Below are 17,841 nucleotides of genomic sequence, written 5' to 3'. Positions count from 1 at the left end.
CCCATGTGGCTGTTGCTAATGGTCCTGTCTATATCTTCAAACCTCAAGTCCCGCCCTTGTACCAACACCAGTGGTTTGATTAGGGCCCTCCAAAATCCCGTGGTACTATATCTTGCCTTGATTACCTCAGTTAGAACCATCAAGGTCATGGTAGATAGATCATAACCTTCTGAGGGGACCAAGAGTAATTAGGCACAACCTCTGCTCCTAGTCACGGAGGCATGAGAGCCCATGTAGCATCCTGGCATCCCCACAACTGCAGCTTTTCTCCAAGACTAGCTGCACATGCAGAGCCCTCTCCCTGAGAAGAGAATTCGCCTCCGCTCCTCTCTGGTTCCCTCCTTATTAAGGAGTTTGTTTATGGAAGATCAATAAATATTTGATGGAAGGATGAATAACCGTGGGCAGATTCCTCGGGCAAGCCTCCGGGCTTCCTCAGAGCCTCCTACGACTCCTGAACATAGCTCTGGGTCCCAGTGGGCTCTGTACTGCTTCGGTGATCACACCCCATTTTGATTAGTTTTGGGGGGTGTTACTTGCTAATTTTATCAGGGCTGCTGTTTGCCATTGGGCAGTTTGAGGGTGTGGCCCTGTATTGAGATCTGCCTGTACTGTGTGGTGGCATTGCGTCTGGGTCACTTTCCATAGCTATCGTGTTTGGCTGTTGGGAGGGTCTGTTCTGAGTAGACTCCGATACTTCCTGGGAGAGAGCCTTTGGGTCGTGCAGGTGGGTGCTGGCACTCGGGTGACAGGGTGGTGCTGCTTACCTCAGGTCTCCACTTGGACTCAAAGCAAGACCAAATATGGAGCCTTTCCACGTTTGGAGACTGGGACCAGGCACTTAAGCCCCGTGCCTTTCCTGAGCCGTGCAGTTGCTTCTGCTACCGTGTGTTAGTCCGTTTCCACTTAGGTAGCCCTGAGCAAAGCCCCTCTGCAAACAGAACAAGCTAAGTTCTCCTAAAGCTAAGTATGTTACACACCTCCTGTCTGAAGGTGCAGATCTGATCCGGCTCTTCCCCGCTAGCCATGGGTGTCCTGCTGCATTCTCAACCAGGCTGGATGGGCAGGAGGTAACTGCTGTGTTCTTAGAACCATCGTCAGCCAGATAGGGTATCTGAATGCCTTGAATCTGAGTACAAGTGACTCCATACCCAGCTCTGTGGAGGTTCTTTATTCAGGAAGACATCTTTGCCATGCACAGTGACCCATCGGGCCCCTCACACAGTTTCTGGCATGCCGTCAGAGTACACATGGTGCTTATTACTCCCAGGCCCAACCCTGTGTGTTGACTGCAGAAATGACCTGGACAGGGCCTTTGAATGAACCCTATTTCCATTTTCAGCAAATGCCTATCCATTTACTTCAAAGCAAGGCGGTGCCTATTGTCATGTGTGCCTTCAGTCCACCACAGTCACTATGAGTGTCGAGCTGGAGTCTACAAGATGTCAAAGTGACCTCCTGACTACTAAGTGGCTCTGTTGCCCTGAGCCCATCCTGTAACCCCGGATGTGATATCTGGACAGCTGCCTGCTTTGCTTCTGGTGGTATCTCACTCTGGCCATTCTCCCCTGGGTGAAATGAGCAGAGCAGGTTGCTGGCTGCCCTTTCTTGTCCTTATCCCACTAGGGCGTCTCTTGTGGCCCAGTATGTATTCACAGGAGCTGAGTGACAGTGGTGGGTGTAGGACTCCCTACTTGGTGTCCCATCAGGAAATGGTACCTTCTGGACGTGGGCAGACTTCTCTCCTGAGACAAAGGTCTTGTTCCAACTGGCACTTGTCCCCCTTCCCAGATGTGAATAACAGGCAGGCAAGGCCAGAGTGGAACCCATTTGTCATGAAGGTTTGAAGGCTGGACTCCCCACTCACTGCACCAGCACTGCAGTAGTAGTCAGAAAAGAGACGCCCCAAGATAGGGGGATGGACACACCCCAGAAAGGAGGGCAAGAGAGGTCTCAGAACATCAGCTATTGTCTTTCTCAACATGGGCTGCCACCTTCTACAGGCTCTCAGATCTCACCATTAGTAAACACTAACTGATGATGGAGATATGTTTGGACCTGGAGAAACTGAGGTACAAGGAGGCCAACTTTGGGTACCAACCATATGTTGAAAAAGCAATGTGCAGCACAGCACTGGGCCTGGAAGGGACATTCTGCCCTGGGAATGGGGCGAGCCTTTGCCCCTCCTGTACAGCAGGGTAGCCCAGCTGGTTAAGAACAGACTAGGAAAATCATAAAAAGGTATCCTGGGCCTCATCTCTGAAGCCTGGTGGTCACCATGAATTTAGGGCTTGATGCCATATACCAGTTGTTCCCAACCTTCCTAATGCTGTGACCCTTTAATGCAGTTCCTCATGTTGTGGTGACCTCCCACCATAAAATTATTTTTCATTGCTACTTCATAACTGTAAATTTGCTCAATATCTGATATGTGACTCCCAAAGGGGTCCAGACCCACAGGTTGAGAACCACTGCATTAGACTCATGTAAGTTGTGAGTTGGTGGGCTGAGACTAGACAAGCCAGTAGTGGACACCAGAAGAGCACAACACCGAAGGATAAGGCTTTCCATTGTTGCCCAGCCCTGGCCAGATGTGCTCCACCACCCAGACTTAAACAAAAGGTCTGCAGGTCTCAGGGCCCTGAGCATTCTGACCCCCAGAACATTCACTGGGTGTCTGGAACAAACCCATCTTAGTCCATGCTGCTAATGTTTTCTGATTGCTGGGATGAAGAGCATGTGCCACCATTCCCAGCCATGTTTCATGATTCTAAATTGAGCCACGAACTCTGCCAGCTGTCTGTGGATCTGAAGCTTGACAGGTGTGAGACCCTGGCTCCTGGTGAGTTCTGTTTTCTTTCAGAAGATGAAAGAATCCAGAAAAGGAACGAGATTGCAGGGCACAGGCTGCTGCCGAGTGCCGCTCACACTTCCTGCTTTTACCAGGGACTTTCTGTGGTTTCTCCCACTCAGAACAGTGTGCCCCTCCAGGAGACCGACACTTCCTCACCACAGTGTCACACGAAACTCTTAATGAGGGTGACAAAGTCAGACCTATGGGAAGAGCAGAAAGGTTGTTTATGCGTGCTGCTTTTGCTGTGTCCGAGTTAAAGGCAAACCTAGCTGTCCACCTTAGAGAGGATGAAAATGCTGGCTAGTTGGAGGGAAGCATCATCAATCTTGGACTTGGGAATCCTAGAGATGATACCAGGAAAGTGAACCAAACCTGGTTACGCAGTGCAGAGTAAACAGGGCCAGCCCCAGGAGTCCTCACATAGGGTGCCTCCTTAAGAAGGCCTGGCATTTGGGGCTGGTGCTTGCTAGCTTTGTCAACTTGACACAGCCTAGAATCATCTGAGAAGTCTCAGGGATAGATCAGCTACATTGGGTTTGCTTGTGGCTGTGTCAATGGGGGATTGTATTAAAAAGGTAATGGATATAGAAAATTCCAGTCTACTGTGGGCAGTGCTACTCCCTAGGCAGAGTCCTGAACTCTACAAGAGGAGAATTGAGTCCTGAAACTCTACAAGCAGATGGGCATCAGGCACTCATTTGTCTTTGCTCTTCATTATGGGTGTGGCGTAACTCACTGCCCTGAGTTCCTGCCTTGATGACAGAAATTGGATTAGGACAGGGCTTTCCTCAGCTGGCATGAGCTGTTTTACCTCTAAGCTGAGTTCAGTGCCTATCTGCACACTAACTGACAGAGCCACAGCCCCATTGCACAGCTGAGAATTCAACAGGGCAGCAGCAGCAGCCTGTGAACTGTGGTCAGCACACAGTGGAACTCAGAATAGGGACACAGAGGTGCCTCCTCTGTCTGGGTCGGGAAGACACTAGCACCACCCTTGATTTAGTGTCATGTCAGACCTCCAAGAAAGAGGGCACTGTGGTCAGAGTAAACAGCTACCTATCTGGGAGGGGATGTGAGGGTGGGCTGAGCTCCCAAGTCATTTCTGCCAGAACCTTTGGTAGTTTTCCTGTCTGACTTCAGCTTAAAGACCTTGTCAGGACGCTTCAGTCACTGGCAGGGGTGGGTATCAGGATAAAAGCCCTCTGTGGTGCCCTTCTAGAGGATGGAGCTGAAAGTGAGGCCAGGTAAGACAGGACTGAAGTGATGACAGTGAGCAGGAGATAGACAGGCCCAACTCATACCAGATGCTCACAGGACTTGAACCTTTATGAGATGTTCAGAGGACCCCAACAAGCCTGGATACCCTGGAAGGTCTCTTGTGTCCTGCTGTTAGCAGGGTGGAAAGTTGGTGTTTGTCATGGCCCAAATCCAGTATGTGGTACCCAGGTAAATTGAGAAGCATCTCATAGGGCCAGGAAGGCTTCCTGCATTTCTTCCAGGTCTGGCTGGCTGTCCTCAGAACACTGTGACATGGTGATTTCTAGGGTATAAGGCAAGGAATGTGTAGAGGTAGAACTGTATCCCAGCATGGCACTATGCCAGGGCTTGGGTAAGAGAGGTGACCCTACTATTCACTTCTTGTTGGACCAGGTACCTCCAAGCTACAACCATGGGCAGAACAATGCCAGGACTCTTCCTAGACATGGGATCTGTGCCACAGAGTGACTTAGTCACAAGGTCTTCAAACTGCAGACACCTCTCTGGGGCCCTGTGGACTCTGCCATTTTCTCAGCCCCCTTTGGACCTTGCTGTATCTTAGGGCTATAGCACTGAAAGCCTGGGTTATACAGGAGGACCAGTGAACAGTCAACACCAACTGGTCAGTTTGTCAGGTGGCCACAGGTTACCTGTCTGGGATCATAACTCAGTGTATGCTAAGCTTTGCCATATATCTACCTTCTTTCTGTGGTCTGTGCTCGCTCTGTCCTTGAGTGCAGCCTCTGGGGACTTCACAATCCTCATTCAGTGTCAGCAGTGCAGGAGAGTATGGGAATGTGCAGGTGGCTGAAGGATGCCAGTCTAGGGTTAACTACAAGTCAGCCTCCTGTGGCTCTCAGTCCAAACCAAGCAGAAAGATGCTGGGCTCCCAGCTGCTTGTCCCTGCACAGTCTGTGCTCTGTGGTAGGTCTCTCTGGCCTGTGTGGGCAGGACACTTGGCCTCCGGTCCAGCTGAAAAGGCAGACCTTGGATTGTGCTGATAGGGACTGTAGCTAATCATAAGTACCCGGGGACATTCAGGACCGGGAAGAGTAGTGTTCGGCTGGACAACTGGGAAGAGGGGTATGAGGTTAGGGTTAGTGGAAAAGTGAGTTGTGATGTTGCTTAAAGGCCTGCGGCCCTAGGAGGTAAGATTTATAACCAGCTCTGGCCATGCCTGGTTTCAAGTCAGATCTAATGGGCACACACATGGAACACAGAGGGCCATACTGCTGAGATGGCACTGTGACAGTCAGTGACATATGAATCATAGACACTTAGAACTATGGGGGCAGAGTCTCAGCCAGCCATAAATCTTTGACACTCAGGCCTTCTAGTTAGCCTCCTGCATCAAAGACTGACATTGAAAACCCATAATGGCCCCCATCACCCCCTACCTCCCTCTGCCACTGCTACTACATAAGCCCAGAAAGGCTTACAGGTCCTTTGTGTGGTCTCATAGACAGTGTGGAGTGCTCTCCCAGAACCTTGTCCAGTCACCCTCCTTCTACTCACTTCCAGAATGGTTTGGGAGCAGCAAAGCAGAGTCCTGGCCTTGGGGTCAGGCCCTACGGTGGCCATTCTATAACACTAGGCCATATGTGGACATGGACTTCTAATCTTTGTCATACTTCTGTGACATCCAAGCTGGGAGCTGGGGACAGACATCATGAACCATGCGGCATAATTGGCCTCATCCAGTGGTCACTGGGGAGTAAGAAGCACTCAGTTCCTCTGTACCTAACATGCATGTGAAGACCCTTGTCAGAATGACAGTCACCTCCCTGGAGGAGTTCACAACACCTGCCAACCCCAAGCTTTCTCCAGAGACCTTTGTCTCTGGTACACTTTCTTTATCGTACCCAAGGCTCCTCATGGCCTGGGAAGGAGGTGGGATCTGCAGTGCAGGTTTCAGTGATTAGGCATTACAGAAGACACCAGGGCCGTGTGAGGAAGAAGCTACTGCTGTAAGAAATCTCCAGAAAGTACTCACTGTATGTGCGATGGATGATCCAGAGAAAGAATTAGTGAGAACATCTAGAAGAGCTGCAGGAGACCCCTCTCCCCCAGTACTCAGCACTTAGAAACTGAGACAGGAGATAGAGCCTGGGCTATGTATCACAAGACCCTGTCTCAAGAAACAAATGAAGGAAGGCAGAGGGAGGACTTCCCTTTACGTAATGTGATATAAATAAAAGCAAAAGAGCTTGGACCACTGGCCTACAGTAACTGTTCCAGGGAGACACAGATGCGGTAAGTGAGAAAAACAAGACTCAGTGGCAGACACTCACAAAGGATAGGCTAACCCAGTGACCAGGAAACATTTTTTGTCAAACTACCACCATCAACCAATAAAATAAAAGGTGGAAAAGGATATAAACAGAATGCGGCTTTGCCACTCATCAAACTAAATGTGATACGCAGACCCCCACTTTATTATAAAACAAACAAACAAATACTGGAGACTCAGCAGCAAGAGCAGAGCATTTTATTCTATGGCTCTGAGAAGCCATAGGCATCTGCACAGAATGGCAGGCATGCTGACTGAGCACAGAGCACTTTTTATACTGCTAATACAGATCCCTGCCCACCACCCTCGTTGGCTCAGTACTCAGAAGGGTTCAGTTTTATGTGTCATCTAGGTTTTCCCTCTGCTGCTTCGGTTTGCATATTTCTCTGTGTGTGTGTGTGTCTCTCTCTCTTTAAGATTTACTTAATGTACATGAGTGTCTGTCTGCATGTATGTCTATCACCATGTGTGTGCAACATCCATGAAGGGCAGAAGAGGGCATCAGGTCCCCTGGGACTGGAATTTCAGATTGTTTTGAGCTTCCATGTGGGTGCTAGAAACCAAATCTGGGTCCTATGGAAGAGCAAACAGTGTTCTTAACCACTGAACCATCTCTAGAGTCTGTGTTTGTATTTTTTTTTAATTTCTATTTTTCCTTTGAGAGTTTCATATATTTTGATCATATTTATGGTTTTAAACGATGCATGGATTCATTTCTGTATTTTATTTGGTTGGTTTTGTTTTGTTTTTGAGACAGGGTTTCTCTGTGTAATAGAGTTCTGGCAGTCCTGGAACTCACTTTGTAGACCAGGCTGGCCTTGAAGCCACCTGCCTCTACCTCCTGAGTGCTGGGATTAAAGGTGTGTGCCACTATGCCTGGCTCATCTCTATATTTTATATCCTGGGTTTTTGTTTGTTTTGTTTTGTTTGTAAATTGTTGCATCAGATGATTTATTTTTAAGTTAGCACATAAAGAACAGGTTTCATCAGAGCATTTCCATGCATATATGTCTTTTTACTTCACTCTTACTCATTCCTTTTCCACCTTTTCCTTTCTCATCTCTCTGATCCACCCCCTTAAGCCCTGCTTTCTCCCAATAGTAGTACCCCCTTTTTCCATTAATACTCTTCATTATTCTTTCTCTCCTCCTGACAATCTCTTCCTCTCTTCTCATGGTCTGTGTGCTCTTCTAGATATTTTCATATCAGAAGAGAGGGTGGAGAACTAGGTTCCACATATGAGAGAGAGAAAACATGTAATATGCTTTTTTATTTTTAAAGATTTTTTTTTAAATTCTGTGTGTCAGTACATGGACATATGTGTGTGAGTGCAGGTGCCCAAGGAGGTTAGAGGTATTGGATACCCTGGAACTGGAGGTACATATGGTTGTGGGCTCCCAGGTGTGGGTGCTAGGAGACAAGCTCTTCAAGGGCAGTGTGCACTCTTAGCCACTGGGTGTCTCTTCAGCCATAATGTGTGACCCCCCCCCCTTGTCTGGCTTGTTTCACTTAGCAGGACGATTTCCAGTTGCCTTCACTTTGCTGCAAATGTCACAGCTGTATTTTCCTTTATGGATGGATGGTGTGTGTGTGTGTGTGTGTGTGTGTGTGTGTGTGTGTGTGTGTGTGTATTTACCGCATGAGCTGATTCCATTCCTGGGGGTTATGACTAGTGCTGCCCTAACTGTGGACAGGAGAAAAGCACTTCCATGGTCTGTTGCCTTGGAGTTCATCGGGAATATACCTGAGATTAGAACAGCTGGGTCATGTGTCAGTTATGTTCTCAGTGTTTTAAAGGAACAGCTACACTGGCTTACACCCCCAACAGCAGTGTTGAAGGGTTCCTCTCCCACACCCTCACCAGCACTTATGGTCCTTTTTCTTCTCTAGAACCCCTGTTCTGACTGGGGTGAGATGGAATCTCATAGCAGTTTTCATTTGCATTTTCCTGGTGGCTAAATTGGCCACTTTTGTTTCTTTCTTTCAAAACTGTGTGTCTTGCTTAGGATTACTATTGCTGTGACGAAACACCATGACCAAAGCAAGTTGGGGAGGAAAGGGTTTATTTGGCTTATAATTCCATACCACTGCTCTTCACTGAAGGAAGTCAAGACAGAAACTCAAGCAGGGCAGGAACCAGGAGGCAGGAGCTGATGCAGAGACGATGGAGGGAGGGGTGGTACTGACTGGCTTGCTTCCCATGGCTTACTCAGTCAGCTTTCTTATGGAACCCAGCACCACCAGCCTCTGGAAAAGCACTACCCAGAACAGGATGGTCCTTCCCCATCAATCACTAATTTTAAAAAATGCCCTGCAAGCTTGCCTATTGCCGGATCTAATGGAGGCATTTTCTTAACTGAGGTTACCTCCTCTCAGATGCCTTTAGTTTGTCATCATGATGACATAAACCTATTGAGCACACAGCAAACTGTCTTTTCATTTCAGTAGCCCATTTGTTAGTTGTTTGGTTTTTATATTTTGCAGTTTTTCATGTGTTCTGTACATGGTTGGTAAAGCTTTCCATTGTATAGTTTGCATCTTCACCCTGCTGATCATTTTCTTTCCTGTGCAGGTTTTTAAACCAGTTTGTCAACTTTTAGTTTTTTTGTTTTGTTTTGTTTTCACTTGCTGTAGCATTCTGGAGTTGTTTTTAAAAAGAGCCTGTATGTGTCCATATCATCAAGTGTTTTTCTTCAGCACTTTTGAAGTTGCAGGTCAATTAAGGTCTTTGATCCATACTTAATTGATTTTGTTTAGGGTGAGAGATATGGATCTAGTTCCATTGTCCCCACTGTTCATGAAGTAGAGACTTAAAGGACAACACAAAATTAACCCAACAAAAAGTTGGCTCTTCGAGAAGATAAACAAGATTGATAGTACTTTGCATACTGAAAGAGAACCCAAATTAATAAAATTAGAGACCAATGAAATTTAGATGACTGTAATGGAACACTGAAATTACATTCCACTAAACATGAAAAATCTACAAGAAATGGATAAATATCTTCAAAAGTAACCTAACAAAGTTAAGTCAAGAAGATATAAATAACTAACGTCACAAATGAGATCGAAGCAACAATAAATTTCCATATGTATAAAGGCCCATGAACAGGTGGATTCTTTGCCAAATTCTACAAGTAAAAAAAAAAAAAAAAAAAAAAAAAAAAAAAAAAAAAAAAAAAAAAAACCACCAACACTTCTCAAATGGCTTCACAAAATAAAAGGGATTCTACCCAAGTCATTCTGTGAAGCCATCCTTGTCCTGATAACAAAAACCAAGTGAAGACAGAATTTTTAAAAGGGGGTGGGGGAGAAAGGGATTACAGGCCATTATCCCTGATGAGCATAGATGCAAACATTCTTCTTTTTAAAATAATTTTAATGAGTTTTAAATTTTTATTTATGTGAATTAGTGCTTTTTCCTGCATGATGTTGGTGTGAGGGTGTTGGAGCTCCTGGAGCTGGCATTATAGACAGTTGTGAACTGCCATATAGGTGCTGGGTATTGAACCCAGGTCCTGTGGAAGAATAGTTAGACAGGTTTTTCTATGTAACCCTGGCTGTCCTGAAACTTGCTCTGTAGTCTAGGCTGGTGTCAAACTCAGAGATATGCCTGCCTCTGCCTCTCAAATGCTGGGATTAAAGAATGTGTGCTACCACTGCCCAGTAAACTTTGTTAATATAATACTTGTAAGTTGAACTCAAGAAACATTACACTATGGCCAAATTAATTGCATCCCATGGATGCAAGTATGGTTCAGTCTCCACAAGTCAACACATATAATACAGTACATTAATCAATTCAAGGACAGAATCACAGATCTCAGTAGACACAGATGGGGATTTTGACAGAGTTTCATGATAAAAGCCATGAAGAAAGTCAATAGAAGGAGCATACCTTGGTTCAATAAAGGTAATAGGTGACATATCTGTAGCCAATATTACATTAATTGGGACAACTGAGGAAAAGGAACAAGGGTCTCTGCTCTGTAGTGTGTGCCACCTTGGCTAGAACAGAGTATTAATTACCTTCTATTTCTGTGTTTGACCACTCTGACCAAAATCAACTTGGAGAGGAAAGGATTTACTCATCTTTCAAGTCCTGATCATGGTCTATCACTGAGGGAAGCCAGGGCAGGAACTCAAACAGGGCAGGAACTTTGAGGCAGGAGCTAAAGCACAGGCAATGGAGGGTGCTGTTTACTGGCTTGCTCCTCATGGCTTGCATAGGTTGCTTTCTTATACAACCCAGGACCACCTTCCCAGGGGTGACACCACCAAAAATGGACTGAACATTCCCACATCAATCATTAATCAAGAAAATGCCCCATAGGCTGGTCTGATTGAGGCATTTTCTCAACTGAAGTTCCCTCTTCTCAGATGACTTTCACTTGTGTAAGGTTGACAAAAATTGACCCAGCCTAAAAAAGCAAGAAGAGAAAGGAGTAGTGGGGAGGAAACAGGAAATGAGGAATCAAAACCACTACTGTTTGCAGAGAGCATGATTCTAAATGTAGAAGATTCTGAAGACTCCAGGAGGCAACTTTTAGTCCTGATAAACACTTTTAAGCCAAGTAAGATACAAAGTCACCATACAAAGTTCAGTAACAAATGTGCTGAGGGAAAAATCAGGAAAACACTGACTTTCACAATAGCTTCAAAAATATGAAAGGAATAAAACTAATCAAGGAAGTGGAGACTTCTGCAGTAATAGCACCATGACACTGGACACTGAAGAAGAAAGTTTAAGACACTAGAAGATAGACCATTCAAGCTCCTTCATGGACAAATGGCCTGTGGTTTTTTTTTTTGTTTTGTTTTTTTTTTTTTGTGTGTGTGTGTGTGTGTTTAGTTGTTGTTGTTTTAATTGTTTAAATGGCCATATAACCAAAAGCAGTCCACAGACTTAGAAGACTTACAATTCCAGTGGCAGTTGTCACAAGAAATAGAGAAAACAAATTCTAAAATTCGTATGAGAGCTCAAGCCGTCCTAAACAGAAAGAAACACCCTGGAGGTACCACAAGACCCGACCTCTGTTACACTACAGAGCCATAGAAATGAAACAGCATGTGGGCTGGTACGGAATAGGGGGCCCAGAAAAAAGCCCACCCAGGAACAGCACCTGATTTTAAACAAAAAGTACCAAAAGTGTACATTAGAAAGAAGACAGCCTTTTCAGTGAAGAGCACTGGAAAAACTAGATACTTGCATGTGGAAGAATGAAACTAAAGATTTTGATCACAGTAGTGTGTATTGGTGTGGAATGGGTTTCTTAAATATGGACCAGACCTGTGAATGGGAGCCTGTGGTACCAGGGCCTGTGTAGCTGTGGCCACAGTGATAAGGGTCAAAGAAGCCGAAGAAGCAGCCATCGTATCCAGGGTGCAGACAGGAAACCACAGTAGGCCCAAAGTGGCACCAACAACCTCATGTCCATCATACAACTGCTGATTACTGTGAGGCGTGCTCCAGACTCACTCTACAACAGTGACTGGACTTAGAGTCACAGCCTGTGCCCAGCAAGCCAGGCCCAGCCACCTATACTCAATAAGCCATTTTAAACAGTCCAATTAATTGTGAAAAGCGAAGGAGGAAAAAAATGATTTATTTAATGTGACAACGTTGGGAAAAGAGATGCAATGACTTCCTCAGATCCATCCTCAGGGTCCTGAAGTGAGGTCAAGGTTTAAGTAGAGGGCGGCATTGTGCATATCTAAGCGGTGCTGGTCACATCATTGTCCCTTCTGTAAGCTGCCCTGACAAGTTGCAAATCTCAGCGTGTTGAAGTGTCCCCTCTATCTAGCTCAGGCCTTAAGCTTTCTCTTTTCCCAGCATGAAATTATTGGGGGGATGAGGGATTCCAGATTCTTAGGGATCATTGTTAGAATAGTGGGACAGCCAAAGTGAGAGCAGCAAACATCTCTTTGGAATATCTTCAACGCTGCCAGGCTAGTCACAATAGCAGGAAGACATTTCTTCAAAATCAGGACCTTTGTTCAACAGCCCATCATTAAACTCAGGGCTGGGGTAGGTGGGGAGACTGTTTTTACAGTGCTCGCACTGTTACATGGCATTCTTGTTTTAGGCCACACAGGCGGCACACAGGCACTAGATGGAACTGGAAGGCACAGGTCAAGCTGTCTCACATGATCCACATGAAAGAAGGCTAGGGGCAGATGGCATTACACACTTGTGCCTTCGGGGCACAGCAGAGCCTGGGAAGGTGAGAATCTGAGAGGGTAGCCTTGGGATCACAGTCAGCAGCCTGGATCAGCAGCTGACCCACATGAGAACGTACAGGCTGTCCAGGGAGCGAGGGAAGAAAGGACCCACTGGGTTTAATGGGGGAATCCCAAGAGGAATGTCCACTCAGAACCCGTGGCAGCGGGTCTGTGCTCATATGATGGAACCAAGGCCCTCCAGGCAAAGTGTACTTCTGTGCCTAATATGGCCAGTGGCAACTGTTTTAACTTGAGCTGTGAGAAAGAGGCAAAGTCAGGGTCCTATCAGCATGGATCTGAGGCCACAACCACCAGCCTCAAGAAGACCTGGGTGATTCCCTGCAGTTGGAGCCAGCCCTGGTCAGCTGCCCTCCAACTCTAGGCCAAGAACTGTGAGGTGTGGAACTGCTGTTGTTTGGGTTATCTATGTACAGCCATGACACACAGCAGCTCCAAGCAAGGGCAGAAACAGAGGAGCTCAGTGTCGAGTGGACGGCAGGACTGTCCCTCAGGGAGCGTGTGAGGCAGCCTATGAGCTGTGTCTCAGCAGATCTATGTTCAGGGATAATCCCTCTAGCCAGTGGGTAGCCTGAACAGCCCAGAGCTTCTGTGGTTTTGCAAGGGTTGCCACAGCCATGCGCTACCAGGCAGGCAGCCTTGGGTGCAGGAAGGGGGAACAAACAGTGCTAAGCGTGGTCTGCTTGGTCCCTCACCATGAAGAATCTCCACAATGCTGGGAGCATGACTTTATAGTGCAATAATATGGACAAGAACAGACACCAGCTAGGGTGTGTGTGCAGGGGGAGGAGATCCTGTCCTGCAGCACAGATGGAGAAATGCTAAGACTTTCCTCATTGTTTCTTTCTAGAAAGAGCAGAGACTGTTTGCTACACAACAGTTGTGGGAGAGCAGCCCTCAGAACACATCTAAGAAGGGTGAATTTTTGATAATTCAACAATATGGCTTTTTTTTTCCCAAGGAGATGTCACTGAATAACAAATGTGTATGGTTTCAGCTGTTGGTTTTCCTCTGTTTGCAGATAGCCCCCACCATCTTATCGTATCTAACAATCACCTTCCAAAATTTGCTGCAGACACAGACCACAGATCCCATCCCAGCTCAGTATGACAGTAGGGGGAGAAGGGCGAACATCACTGAAGCCCACACCAAGCCTGCCAAGCCACAGAGGCAGGCAGGATGGTGCGGCCTTAGTCAGCCTCTGATGACAGCTGCAGTGTGAATGCTATGTGACCGTTCTTACATGCACTGTCCAGTGATATCGATAAGAGAAATGTGAGCTTTTCAGATGCAGTTCTTCCTTTATGTTTGGTAAGTAATAAAGATGCAAAGGACCGCCTACACCTACAAACTTGCCAGGCCAAAGGAATGGTGGCTGCCACCGTGAACCCTTGTCATCTCTGAAGCCCTCTCCCATGGCACATGGCCTGGAGAGGCCGCTCAGCAGCTGAACCTCCCACTACGTGTACATATCTTTGGGGTTTGTCCATGTTGGAAAGATCCCATGTTCTGGAATTGTGGTGTCTCCATCCCAGGGCAACCCCTCAGGGTGGCAGAGCTAGGGTTCTGACTGGCAGTGTTGAGAGTCTTAGCTTGAGATCTGGCAGCCTCAACAAGCAAGGCCTCTCATCCATCCTGATACAACTGAGGCCAGCAGTGGTGAAGAGCAGGGAAAGCAGATTTATTTCGCATGTACACACTGGGAGGAGGAGTCAGAGGTCAGGTGATCCCTGAGTCTGTAGGATACTGAATGAGGTTTAGGTGTAGAGGATAGGAGGCATCTGTGTGACCAAACAGTCTTTGTCAAGGTGTACTGACCATCATTGTCTCAGTTCAAGTCTCTCCTTTTTTTTCTTTTTTCTTTTCTTTTCTTTTTTTTGTTTTCAAATATTTTATCACTTTGCACCCCAGTCCCACCCTCGCATGCTGCTCCCCTCATTCTATCTTCTCACTCTCAGAGAAGGGAAGGCCTGGGAGGGGTACCAATCCACCCTTGAACCTCAAGTCGCAGCAGGATTAAGCGCAAGCTCTCCCACTGAGGCCAGACAAGGCAGCCCAGCTAAGGAAAAGGGATCCATAGGCAGGCAACAGAGTCAGAGACAGCCCCTGTTCCCGTTGTTAGGGGACCACAAGGTGGTCTGTGAAGTTATCCAAACTGTGTGCGTGCTCTTGCTGAGAAACAGGCTTCTCCCCCCGTGGCTGCCACCAACCTTGCACCTTCCCCTTCTGTCACCCTAGAGCTTCTGGAGATACTCGAATTCTCTAGGGTCTGTTGTCTCAGTCTGAGAGCTGAGGGGTGGGGACCAGCTATCTCCCACCCTGCCATAACTGTTAAAGGGTCCAAGGGTGAAGTGCCTGCCTCCTGCACCAGTGTAGGGAGCAGGCAAAGTATTCAGATTTGTGCTAGGCACCCTCAGGAAACCAAGAGGACCTAGATCAGCACAGGCTGGAGAGTGTACAAGAGTTTCCTCTGTGTCCCCAGCAGAGGGCAGCCTCCCGTGGGACACAGACTGGTGCCTCTGGGGCTTAATCAATGCAGAGTACTTGGGGCAAGGGGTACTTGCCCCAGCCAACCAGGTCTGCAATCGTAGTCTCGCTTCCAGATGTTTAACTTGCCCAGGACAAAAGGGCAAAAGGGAAGGTGTGTGTCAGGGACCTGACTCCAGGTGCTCTCTGTATGAGGCTGACAGCTCTCTGTCTTTGCTCCTCAGGTCTCCTGACAATCGCAGCCCCTGCGGTGCCCCCTGGGAGTGACTGTGGCTCCCTGGAGATTCTACACCTCAGCCACCGTCCTCCATCCTGTGTGGACACCGCCCATTCTCCTCCTCCTTCATCCACCCACTGTTCCCCAGCAGCCTAACAAGGACAGCCCAGTTCCGAGGAGCTCTGAGCTCAAGTCTGTCCAACTGAACCCAGGAGGCCGGGACTCAGATGCACATGTCAGGGGTGGTGCCAGGAATCAGCAGTACCTGGTGTGTGGAGCCTGGCTGCACCCATCTTCACTAGCCACTTGCTCCCTGGAGTTGGAGGACAGGAACAAGAATAAGGAGGCTGCGGCCCAGCCAGCTGAGCCACGACGCAAAGTCCGGGGACTGCCAGGTGCAGAAGCCACCACTTCCTCTGTCCCAGACTGTCTGAATCGCTTTTATTTTCTTATACTTTCAGTATACTCAATAGACCAAAGAGCAAATCTATTTTAACGTGGACGCATCCCTGCTGCCAAGAGTTCCCGGGTTTGATTGTGGGGCGGGGGAGGGCACAGGGGCAGACATGCTGGTGGCCCAGGCAGCATGGAGAGGGCATCCGCGGCCAAGACCCCCGCCCCACGAACACTGCAGCGTGCCCTAGGAGGATGGTTTTGCCCAGAAGGACACCACCGTGGTGCACCTGCAGGACCCAGCCGGGGCGTGGCCGGCGACGGCCCCCAGCGGACAGCAAGGGCCCCGGACACAGACCCTTTGCCCCTGTGCTTAGACCAACTCTATCGTACTAAAATCACTTTCTGTTTTAACCAGTTAGACATGCCTCTTCCACAGCTCCATTTTTGATAGTTGGATAATCCACCATTTGCCAAGAGCATGCTGGGTCTCCCGTGACTGCTATCTCATCTGATACACCATTTAGCTCCAGAAAGCAAATTAAAGAAAACTGAAGTAACCCTGTTTGAAAGAGATCATTAAATGTATTTTGCAAAAGCCTAAAGTTATATATTTAACAGTTTTTATATGTTGTATATTTGTAGAAAATCCTATTTAACATTTGACGGCAGTTCTGACCATCCCGAGAGTTGCGTCCCCTGTGACCCTGGAGACTCTGGGGTGGCCATGGAGGACCTCAGTGCAGGCATGGAGGGGCAGAGCTGTGGGTGAGGTGCAGAGGGCCCTGCCCATTCTAGGAAGCTGTGTCTCTCTTTGCTTTGGTCTGGTCAGGTAGCTCACATTCCCCTGTGAGTCTGTGTTGGTAAACATTGTGTGTACAATATTTTGGTCCCTCTCTCTCCTAACCCCTTTTGCCATCCGTAGATCTTGAGTCCATGTTCGGCCAATTTGCCCTTCCTAAATGAATGCCCCCTCCCCTCATTCTCAGAGGTCTCCACTTTCGGAGGCTGAGACAGTTGGGGTGAAGGGGGTGGAGGAGCTGGGGAACAGAGTCACTGTCCTTGGTTACCCTACACTGTGGGACCAGAGGCCAGCGAATAAGGGACAGACATGGTCCCTATTCATTTTCCTGAGTTCTGCTAAAAGTATACTACCTACACGTCCAATTAACATGACTATCATGCTAGTAATATGCTACTAAAGAAAAACGTAAAAGAAAAAAAAAGTATTTAACTTCCAGTATATAGATGCTGTTTCAGCAACCATAGGCTAAAGATAGGAAAGAAAGCCCATTTCTGTGAGACCCATTCCAGTAGCCACATGTCACCCCCTTCACTTACATAGGGATGAGCATGCTGGGCAGTGAGATGAGGCTGGCACGAAGGATTCTCATCAGAGGAGGTGGTCAGGCGAGGCCGCTGTCCCCATGGTGCCAGGCTCTGGTGGCCTATGTTGCAGGGGGTCAGCAAAGCAGGAGGTCTTATTTCACCACTGAATCTCAACATCGCACCACCTCCCTTTGGCTGTTTCTTTTGAAAGCTAGTGTAGACACCTCTGAGGGCAGAGGCCGGGAGAATTAAGATGTCGCAGCATATTTCCCCCCTTGTTTTACAGTATCCAATTTTGTGTTGATTCAGCTAAATTATGAAAATAAAGAAAAAAAGTCCTTTGATAAGCATGGCTTTTGTTCCCTGGCCGTGGTATCCTGGGAGAGGGGAGTAGCTTGTGTGGCTGGTGGGGACCATAGGTGGGCACCATGCACTGGGTCCTTCATGGTCACAGAACCCGAGACTGACACTTCTTGTAGCACCATCTGGAAGTTGAGTGCCAAGGATTTCTTGGGCTTGCAGCAGCGGGCTCTAAAGCCACCCCAGGGGTTCTATACTATATGATAGTTCTGCTCAGGTGTGCTTTGCACCCCTAGGATGAGTCCTTTGCCCATCCCCCAGAGGCAAGGGCAGGACTCTCTGCTCTTTAAAGACATAGTCTTCTGCTTTCCTTCACCCCTGTGGGCCAGAGACATCCAGGTGGCCCAAGGGAAGATGGACTACCACATGTATCTGCCTGTCTCCCAGTTCTTGGGCTATAATGACCAAGATAGA

General features: G+C 47.7%; 1 protein-coding gene across 2 annotated transcripts in view; it reads left to right on the top strand.

Annotated features, from left to right (window-relative positions):
- Tafa5 (TAFA chemokine like family member 5) overlaps nt 1-17,411 on the top strand; it is a gene marked incomplete at its 5' end in the record, with an annotated part of 215,732 nt that extends 198,321 nt beyond the window's left edge. The window contains 1 exon segment of one of the 2 annotated variants that reach the window (XM_055627121.1): nt 15,353-17,411. In XM_055627121.1, the coding sequence (XP_055483096.1) occupies nt 15,353-15,501 (149 nt within the window). 2 annotated transcript variants of the gene reach the window in all.
- Nucleotides 17,412-17,841: the final 430 nt, after the last annotated feature.

Source organism: Psammomys obesus, unplaced genomic scaffold (genome assembly GCF_907164565.1).
Source record: "Psammomys obesus unplaced genomic scaffold, mPsaObe1.curated_primary_1811, whole genome shotgun sequence".
Classification (NCBI taxonomy): Eukaryota; Metazoa; Chordata; class Mammalia; order Rodentia; family Muridae; genus Psammomys; species Psammomys obesus.
The sequence above is the reverse complement of the archived record's forward strand: the minus strand, read 5'-3'. Positions and strand labels throughout refer to the sequence as shown.